At 47.7% G+C, this 10,449-nt stretch overlaps 1 protein-coding gene across 1 annotated transcript in view; it reads right to left on the bottom strand.

Moving 5' to 3' along the window:
* IQGAP1 (IQ motif containing GTPase activating protein 1) overlaps positions 1-10,449 on the bottom strand; it is a 49,974-nt gene that overhangs the window by 32,316 nt on the left and 7,209 nt on the right. The window contains exons 9-13 of the mRNA XM_019533199.1: positions 8,112-8,267; positions 7,797-7,960; positions 7,157-7,381; positions 5,476-5,616; positions 5,300-5,384 (exon numbers count right to left, since the gene is read on the bottom strand). Coding sequence (XP_019388744.1) covers positions 5,300-5,384; positions 5,476-5,616; positions 7,157-7,381; positions 7,797-7,960; positions 8,112-8,267 — 771 coding nt within the window. The remainder of the gene's footprint in view (positions 1-5,299; positions 5,385-5,475; positions 5,617-7,156; positions 7,382-7,796; positions 7,961-8,111; positions 8,268-10,449) is intronic.

The following is a 10,449-nucleotide window of genomic DNA, read 5'->3' as shown; positions in this document are numbered from 1 at the left end:
CCCTGGCCCCCAGGCCCCATTCACCGTAGCCCCTGCCCCACCTCTGGGGTGTGTGTGTGTGTGTGTGTGTGTGTGTGTGTGTGTGTGTGTGTCTGTGTGTGTGTGTCTGTGTGTGTGTGTCTGTGTGTGTGTCTCTCCAATGTTCCTTCCCCACAACAGACTTACCTGCTGGGCTGGGGACTGCACCACATGCCACCAGGCTGCAACCTCTGGCTGTGTGTCTGTGTGCACCCCTCCACCTGCTGCAGCTGCCTGGAGCCCCATTAACCCTGGCCTTCCATAGCCTATGGGAGAAGGTGAGCAGCCCTCAGTGGTGAAAGAACAGGTTAGGGACTACTTAGAAAAGCTGAACGTGTAAAAGTCCATGGGGCAGGATGGGATGTACCCGAGGGTGCTGAGGGAGTCGACTGATGTGATTGCAGAGCCACTGGCCAACGTCTTTGAAAACTCACGGTGATGAGGAGAGGTCCCGGATGATTAGAAATTGGCAAACATAGTGATTATCTTGAAGAAAGGGAAGAAGAAGGATCCAGGGAACTACAGACCAGTCAGCCTCACCTCAGTCCCTGGAAAAACCATGGAGCAGATCCACAAGGAATCCATTTCTAAGCACTTGGAGGAGAAAAGGTGGTTAGAAACAGTCAGCATGAATTCACTAAGGGCAAGTCATGCCTGACCAACCTGATCGCCGTCTATGATGAGGTGACTGGCTCTGTGGATGCAGGGAGACTGATAGATATGGTGTACCTTGATTTTAGCAAGGCTTTTGATATAGTCTCCCACAACATTCTCCCAGGCAAGCTAAGAAAGTATGGGCTGGATGAACGGACTGTAAGGAAGACAGAAAACTGGCTGGAGTTTTGGGCTCAGAGAATAGTAATCGCTAGCTTGATGTCTAGCTGGCAGTTGGTATCAAGTGGTGTGCCCCAGGGATCAGTCCTGGGGCCAGTTTTGTTCAATGTCTTCATCAGCAACCTGGAAGATGGCACAGAGCACGCCCTCAGCAAGTTTGCAGATGACACCAAGCTGGGGGAAGTAGTAGATACTAGGGGTGTGTGAAGTGGGCCGTATTTGATTCGGATTTGGCCTGATTCGGGGGACAGTTATACGATTCGTTGATTCAGATCACTGTCCTGATTTGATTTGGCTGAATCTGAAGATTCGATTCCAACTTGGAGAATCAGCAATTTGACCATAGACAGTTCTATATGGTCTTTCTACATACCTCAAGGTACCAGGCATGGCTCGTGAACACTGAGATGGTGGGGTGGATGGAGCGGCCCACAGGAGTGCGGGGGGGCCCTCTGCGTGCTCGGTGGCAGACCTCCCCCACCGGTTCAGCGATCAGCCACGGCGGGGACCCTGGGTGCCCCCCCAGACCCAGGAGGTACCAGCTGCCGAGCTGGGGGCAGGTCCCCCATGTGCTCCGTGGAGGACCCGGAAGTGGACTTCTGGTCCACTTCCAGGTCTGCCACCAAGCACGCTGGGGACCCCACCCCGCACTCCCGTGGGACACTCCATCTGCTCCACCATCTCAGCATTCACAAGCCACCTGGTACCTTAAGGTATATAGAAAAAACATATAAAGCTGTGTTTATGTCCGAATCGTTGAATCTCTCCAGATCAATTTGGAGATGTTCCAATTCGATTCAGGGAGATTGAAGGGTTGCCTGATTCAATTCGGATTCAGAGATTCAGCTGCTGAATCGGACTGAATCTCTGCCAAATCAAATCAGTGACAGGGGCTTCACACAGCCCTAGTAGATATGCTAGAGCAGGGGCAGGCAATTATTTTGGGCAGAGGGCTGTTTACTGAGTTTTGGCAAGCCATCGAGGGCCACGTGACAGGCAGCCCAGGGCAGATAAATATTAATTTTTAAAATTTTTTAGGGGCCCTGCAGGCTGGATGGAATGGCCTGACGGTCCAAATCTGGACCCCGGACCACATTTTGCCCACCCTTGTGCTAGAGGGTAGGGCTAGGATCCTGAGTGACCTAAACAAATTGGAGGATTGAGTCAAAAGGAATCTCATGAGGTTCAACAAGGACAAGTGCAAAGTCCTGCACTTAGGACAGAGCAATCCCTTGCACCAGTGCAGCCTGGGGGTTGACAGGCTGGGCAGCAGCTCTGCAGAAAAGGACCTGGGGGGACAGTGAACAGCAAGCTGAATATAAGCCGGCAGTGTGCCCTTGTTGCCAAGAAGGCAAACAGCATCCTGGGCTGCACTGGGAGGAGCTTTGCCAGTAGGTCCAGGGCAGTGATCATTCACTTCTAGTCAGCACTGGTAAAGCCACATCTGGAGTCCCGGGTCCAGTTTTGGGCCCCTCACTACAGAAAAGATGTGGACAAGTTGGAGAGAGTCCAGCAGAGGTTGATAAAAATGGTGAGGCAGATGGGGGACATGTCTTGAGGAAAGACTGTGGGAATTGGGCTTATTTAGTCTAGAGAAGAGGAGACTGAGAGGGAACTTAATAGGAGCCTTCAACTACCTGAAGGGAGGTTCAAAAGAGGATGGAGCTGGACTGTTCTCAGTAATGGCAGATGTCAGAACAAGGAGCAATGGTCTCACGTTTCAGCAAGGGAAGTTTAGAATACAATAAGAAGAATTTCTCACCAGCAGGGTAGTAAAACATGAGGAGGTTACCCAGAGGGGTGGTGGAAGCTCTGTCCTTGGAGGTTTTCAAAACCTGGCTAGACAAAGCCTTGGCTGGGATGATGTAGTTGGGGCTGGTCCTGCTTTGAGCAGGGGACTGGACTAGACGTGACCTCCTGAGGCTCCCTTCCAATCCTAACTTCCTATGTTTCTATGAAAGGGTTTAAAATCTAAGTAGGAACCAGATACAAAAGGATATTAATCTGAGTAGAAGGAGAAGATAAGGGTGCTAGCTGTAAGAACATGAAGTTACAGATATTCTTAGCTTAGTGTATGGTTTGTGGGCCGCAATGATTCTTATTCTTACTTGATAAACAAGATGTGTGGACAAGAGATACTGGTATGTTACTAACAAGCTACCTAGAGAGTCGTTACGCAATCTACTTTCAGGAATGGCACAGAAGTGAGTCTTAAAGACTCGTTATAAGGATAAAGTAATGACTGTACAGCAATCTGGGGAATGTAATCCAGACCCAGTAGTAAAAGTAGGGGCAGGTGCCTGGACCCTGGCCTCCAGGTTTCCTTCACCTGCTGCAGAGCAGCTTGTTCCAGCACACCCCCCTGCTCTGTGCATTGCTGCTAATTCTGCCCCAGCACTCCCTGCTCTATCACGGGTCCCCTTATTGCAGCTGCCACTTCTTATGGATAAATTCATTGCTTGGGGCTGTCGGTGGTGACGGGAATTGTCAACAAGGGTAAGAGGCAGCAGGCAGTTTGGGTGTTGCAGAGAAACATTTCAGGGGCAGCGGAGCAGGGTAGAGAAGGGGGACACTGGAGCAGGGTGCCAACTTTACTATAGCTGAGCCTCTGTCCATGTCTACAAGGCAACACAACGATGCTTGCAAGAGAGACAAAAGCAGCTATTAACACTGGCAAAACGAAACGGGTGGCAAGACTAGTGGACAAATAAGGAGAACTAAACTGAGAAAACCTTTACAGATAAGCACTGGAAGTTTGTGCTCAATGCAGGGAAGCAGGGAGGAAGTGGCAGCTATGTCCCAGCACCACTTTTCTTTTCCTCTCTCTTTCACAATAATTCCTGAATAAACCAGCTATATTTTTCTGTAAGACCTCAAGCTAACAAAAGGTTAATGAAGTGGAGAAACTATTTCACTCAGATGTCAGAAAAGTGACAAAAGCCAGTAATAAAGGCTACTTGTTAAACTGGATTTTGTAACTAAAAATACCAGAGTAAACGTGAACAGGCCAAATCCCCTGAGAACCATGTCAACCTTTACTAAAGACATCATCCACATGCTGACAGGCTGGTTCCAACCTTTCTGAGATAAAGTTATTGCAGCCAGTTATCATACAGCAATGTTCCCACATTGTGTTCTGAGACTTTCTGGTGGGTCCACAGTGCTGGTTGCCATGAGGAGTCTGTGTCGGATGTGATATTAGTTAACAACGGAGCAGACAGCCAAGCCACTGCTACCAGAGAGAATGAAAGGTGAGAGAAGCTTGGCAGACCTGGCAGGCACCAGTGAAATGTTGAAAATTAATACATGACTTCAATATTACTTTTCCATGCAAACTTCCATGTAACTACACAGGCATGCTGCATGATCATGAATGTTAAAAAGATCTCTGTAGTAGAAAAATGTGCCCACGAGAAAATCTTAGTTTTCTAATTAAGAAAAATGAATGAGAACAGGTCACTTTTGTTCTCAAAGATCTGTCCATCAAATGTAGGGATTACATCTACTACACTGCAGCTTCAATACTGCTACCTTTGCAATAATACTGTTTCCACAGAAAGCTGTCTAAAGAAAGTCATAGCTTTCCCCTATATTTACAGTTGGAAAAACATTAATTCACCTGCATAGAAAGAATCGATGCCTCAGTATGGGAAAGCACAGAACTAGAAGAGAGAAGAAAACAGCATTCAGATTTTATTTTATAAAAGAAAGGAGCAGAGCAGTTTAAAGAGACAGTGTCAGGTATGTGAGGGCCCCTAACATAGGATCCACAGAAATAAATGTAACATTTTCATGATGCCTTTAAATTTCTGTGAAAAAAAATGGAATTGGAATTAAACAGGTCCAGGTCAAATAATGCAATATTCTGATAATGCATATAAGCCAGAAGGTGACCTGATATGAGAGCAAGAACTACTTTTTTATTGTCCAAGCTGAGTGCAAGGCAAAAAGTTAATATATGCTATAAACAATGACAATTATTTCATACATCCTGCTTTTAAGTATTCTAGGTATTATTAACGACACAGATTAGAATAGTAGACTTTGTAATAAAGTTTTAAACCTGACATTGTCTCTTTAAGAAAGAAAGGATGGGCTGCGATTGCTTCAGCAACACCAAAGTTCAATCATTTGCAGAATCTGTACAGTGGAGTCAAGAAAACCTGAAGGATCAAATACCCAAAGAATATTAAAAGCAAGACAGAAGCAACACGATTCCTCCATCTGAGTCTCATGCCATTCATCAGAACTGTCACCTGGAGCACAAAAAATAGCCAGGAGGTTCAATGGCCTCCTTGAAAAAAGATCAAACATTCAAATGTGTATTTGCGGGGACAGGATGAACCACAAGGCCGGAGCCTCTGCAATAGCAGGTGTGTGATGGGCCCAGCTTCCAACTACACACACTTCTCCGCCAAAAAGAGGGCAAAGGCATGCAGGTCCTCACCTTCAGCAGCTCATCCTCACCAGCATCAGGAAACTTCTCATGTAATGAATCTTTCAGGACCTTGGCGATGAAACGCATGCCATAACTGTGAAAGAGATGAGAGAAAGTGAAATCACTAGGAATGTGAAACCAGCAATTGTGTTTAGAGAGCAAGTGTGCAAGCCCATTATACTCACGGGATTTTGTCCACTGAGCTAACAATCGCTGCCAGGAACTTGTCTGTCACTGTCCGCATGTTTCTGATGGAGGTATCCAGGCGTGTCCGCACCTCCTCATGAGACAGGGCTTGCTCAGGGGTCACATCGTATGGCAGCTTACTGTTGGAGACACCCACAGCTGATGACACGTGAGCACTCCCATGCTGCTACCTTTCTGGCTCATCCCCTCTCCCTGTCCTATGTAATTCTAATGTGCTGGGCTGCTAAAGAACCAAGTTCTGGTCTTCTACCCTTCTCTCCTGTACTCAGAAAGCCTGGGGATTTCCTTTGGTATTCTTTTGGTCCCTTCTCCAGGCCACTGTAAGAAAAGGCCCAACAGCTTCCACACCACTACACACACTTCGGTAGCACACGTGCAGACTGAGCAAGAAGAGGTGTCTGGTCAGTTCTTTTTCAGAGGCCAGGCAAGTGACAGATTGACAAGATGCTCATGTGACCTGGACCCACAGCAGAAGCTGGGACTGTCTCTGGATGACTACAATATACTTTCAGTGGAGAACACTGATAACTAAGCAGGCATGTTTACTCCACCATAACTGAATTTTTTAATCTTCAGGTGCACCCAGGTATATTACTGGCAGCCCTTAGATCCACGCCCTCTGGCCTCAGTAACATGGTAGTTACAAAAGGGCCTCAAGCCTTGAACTGGTCCCCAACCTCACTCTGAACAATCAGGAGTTCTTACCAACAAGATATTATGCAAGAAGTTTTTGCTGAGGAAGAGGAGGCTTTTATAAGCAAGCAAGCTCAATTAATGCCCTCAAAGTATTTTCACTCTTTTTTTATTTTAGTGTATTTTAAAGCTCTAGGCATTATGTTACGCACTGAAAGAAATAAAACTCACAGGGCTGTTTTGACCAACCATAAAGTGGTCTCCCTAATCCTGACTGGGGTCTCCAGCTGCTTCTTTACTTAAAAACACAGACAGAACTAAAAGAATTGCATCCTGGGTTTTTTGGCCAAAACAGGATCAAGTTTCTTCCTTGCTCTGGGAGACTCCCTCACAGGAAGAGTCCTGTCTAAGGCAGGAAAAATGACAAAGGACACTAACAAGTAAAGCCCTGCCATTAGTGTCCAGATATGAGTGCACTATCCCCAAGACTTCAACTTTAGCACTATTTGACCAAAAATTACTTTCCTGAGTCAAATGTTCCTTAATCCCAGCATAAATTGGGCAAGGATTTTTGTGAGTGATATCTTTTATTGGACTAATTGCACGGTTGGGATAGGCTTAGACAAGCTTTCAAATGCAAAGCATTCCTCAGCAGATACAGTGATGATTAAGTAGCCCGGACGGCTGTGAAATCGAAGAAGAGACATTCCCCAGGGGTAGCAGACAGACAATGAATAGAGAAAAGATAAACTGATTAGTGGAAGATCCAGCCTTTTCAAAAAGGAAGAGGGTCATTATCACCTGTAGTGTGAAAAAAGGGGTTTTCAGGAAGCAGGTAGATTATATATAGTATAATAAAATGTTAGCCAGAAAAATCCTTGCCTCTCACAATTCCTGGACCATCACAGCTAAGTATCACTCCAACTTTGCTAAATTGGGCAAGACACTCAGTGAAACCAAGGTTGTAAAAATCAGATGGCATAACACAGCTGAGTATGCAAAGCAAAGCAGCAGGAGCTTCCATACCTGGCCTCTCCAGTCTGCGACTCCATCTGGTTAACCCAAGATTTGTAAATATCCACAGGATCCGTTTTGATATTGAGTGATTTATCATCCATGATTTCCTTCACAACAGGTGCCAGGATCTGCCTCAGTGCATTCTGGCCACGGGCACCACGGTTGAAACTTACCACCATCTTAATAACAGTGGGATTGCCAGTCACAATCTCATGTATCTGATCTACCTTGGATCTGGAAGAGAATGAACATGAATAAACAACTAACTAGGGATTTTTTTGTCCACTGTGTCACATGCCATGGCACAGGCTTCCAGAAGCAGACCGTGTTTAGAGTTTTATTTGTCAAGAAAGCCAGTGGTTTTGTCCTGAAACATGAATACAGCGCTAGACTGCAGTAGGTAGCTCTTGGCACATGGCTCTGATGTGCCACAAAGAGACTTAAAGCCAAGGGCCTTTGCACAGCTCATCAAGGCCCAGCTTGAAAGGACCTAGTGCTGCTGCAGGCATTTAATCCTACATGCCATATGAAAAAAAAAACCACTTAAAAAGAAACTGAGAGCAGGCTAGCATGGTGTGAAAAACATCATTTCACCACAGGCACACTCATCCACCCTCACAGCCAGGCCAAGCAGCACACTAATACATACTTTATCTCCTCTTTCAGAGCTGTCTGGAAAAGCCGCAGGAGCAGGTACTCTTCTCTCTGATTGGATGCATAGTTATACAGTGTGAAGATCACAGAATCCATAAATTTGGTGGATTTGTTCTGAGGCATCTGAAAAATCAGCTTGGCCAGGTAGGTTGGGTTAGTCTGTAACAACAACAACAGCCATTAAGCATTCACTTCTACAGAGGCCATGACAACTTGTGACAGTGGTGGGCTAGAAGTGCAATAAACAAGTGAGGACTGAGTAAGAACATGGGAGTCTCTATGGGCAGGGGAAGCCTGAGGAGCTGCTTACCTGAAGTAGGTAGAACAGGTGCTGGTAGGCCTCCAGCTTCTCCCTCTTCTCTTTGCTCAGAGCCTTCAGACCTCCCTTCTGCTTGTTCAGCATCATCATGTCAGACAGCTGCTCCTTGTTCTTCTTCGTAAGCTTCTTGCTGTGGGAGACGACATCCTGCAGAGAGCCAGAGAGAGCTTTAAATTTAAGCACTGAAAATCAACTTACCTTTTAACTCTCCCCATTTTCATTCCTCTCCTTTGCTTTATAGTTAGTTTTTGTGATGGCTTTTTTCTAGATGCGCACCAATGTATCGATGCCATATCGGGTCGGCACCAATAAAAGGAAAATTAACATTATTGGTCATTGGCTTCGTTTTGCCAGTGTAGATGATAATGTCACCAGTAAATGCGACGTGCATGAGCACAGCTGCAGCATGCACCGCAGAAATGCTGCCCAGCAGCACGGAGAGCAATGGCTAGCTGGTAAGTGGGGGGGAGAGTGGGGGCAGATTGAGGCCCCCACAGTAAGGGAGGGAGTGGGCCTGGGACAGAAGCAGGGGCTGGGGGCTGCCAAGCTAGGGCGGTGAATATGACCCTGAGGCCAGAAGCAGGATGGAACTATGGGCAGCTCGTCCAGGAGGTGGTTCCCTGCCACTGCACACACCTCCGAGGGAGGCATGGGGGCATGTGCTCCTCCAGATTTATGTGCAGGGCAAAGGCAGGCTGTCCACTGCGGGCTTGAGGCCAGGGGCTGAGTTGGTCTCTTCCCAGTGTAGGGGCTGGGCTGGGCAGGCAGGAGTGGGGCAGGCTCTGCTGCACGGGGCAGGCGGCAGCAGCACTTGGAGGGGTGGCTATAGTACCCCAACCCCCAACCCCCTCTTCTTCTTCCTGCTTCTCTATCTCCAAAGCATTAACCCTCAGTTTGTTCTCTTCTTTAGCTAAGCCAGAGCCACCGATCAGCTTCTTCTTGCCCAGTTACCTAGAGGTGGTGGATCTCCATCCTTGGAGGTTTTTAAGACCCAGCTCAACAAAGCCTTGGCTGGGATGATCTAGTTGGGGCTGGTCCTGGTTTGAGCACGGGGTTGGACTAGATGTGACCTCCTGAGCTCCCTTCCAACCCTCACTGTCTATGTTTCTGTGATTACACCCAGAGGCCCCTGTTTCTCTTGTACCTCCATCCCTAAAGCAGGTTTCATCGTTGTGCTAGCAGGGCTTCCAGAGCAGGTAAGGCCAAGGGTCATAGTTTCATAGTACCTAGAGTCAGGAGGGACCAGAACAGATCATCTAGCCTGACCCCCTGCCACAGGCACGAATGAATGCTGGGGTCACAAGACCAGACCCCAGACAGGTGACCATGCAACCTCCTCTTGAATTTGCCCAAGGTAGACTTCCCTGGGAAGTTGGTTCCAAATTTTGGCCACCCTAACTGTAAAATATTGCCTTCTGATCTCTAACCTAAACCTATTCTCCATCAACTCATTACCATTGTTCCTTGTCACCCCAGGTGGTGCTGGGGAGAAAAAGGCTCTATCTATTTGCTGATCATCTCCCTTGATGAGTTTGTAGGCAGCCACCAGGTCCCCCCTCAGCTTCCTCTTGCTAAGGCTGAACAGGTTCAGGTCCCTCAGTCTCTCCTTGTAGGGTATGCCCTGCTGCCCCCTCACCAAGTGGGTGGCCCTCCTCTGAACCCTCTCCAGGCTGGCCACATCCCTCCTGAAGTGCGGCTCCCAGAACTGGACACAGTACTCCAATTGTGGCCTGACCAATGTCACAAGAGGGGGAGTATCACCTCTCTGAACTGGCTGGAGATGCATCTTTGTCTGTGGACGTAGTCTTTCTGGACTTCAGCAAGGCCTTTGACACCATCTCCCACCCCATCCTCATTAAAAAACTAGGCGACTGTGGCACTGATGCCTACACCGTCAGATGGATTGCAGACTGGCTGAAGGGTCGTACTCAGAGGGTGGTGGTGGATGGGTCATGTTTGACCTGGGGGGAAGTGGGCAGTGGAGTCCCCCAGGGCTCAGTCCTTGGGCCCACACTGTTCAATTTCTTGACAACAGGGCAGACCCTACAATGAGAGACTGCAGGACCTGAACCTGTTCAGCCTTCACAAGAGAAGGCTGAGGAGGACATGGTGACTGTCTATAAACTCATGAGGGGGGACCAGAAGGGTTTGGGAGAGACCTTGTTTCCCCGAGCACCCCCAGGCATAACAAAGAATAATGGCCACAAATTGTTGGCGAGGAGGTTTATATTAGATGTCCATAAGAACTACTTCACGGTCAGGGCGGCTAGGATCTGGAACCAACTTCCAAGGGAAGTGGTGCTGGCTCCTACCCTGGGGGTCTTTAAGA

The sequence above is a fragment of the Crocodylus porosus genome, unplaced genomic scaffold, assembly GCF_001723895.1.
Source record: "Crocodylus porosus isolate Cpor-Errol unplaced genomic scaffold, CroPor_comp1, whole genome shotgun sequence".
Classification (NCBI taxonomy): Eukaryota; Metazoa; Chordata; order Crocodylia; family Crocodylidae; genus Crocodylus; species Crocodylus porosus.
Note: the sequence above shows the minus strand (reverse complement) of the source record. Positions and strands in the feature narration are given on the sequence as shown.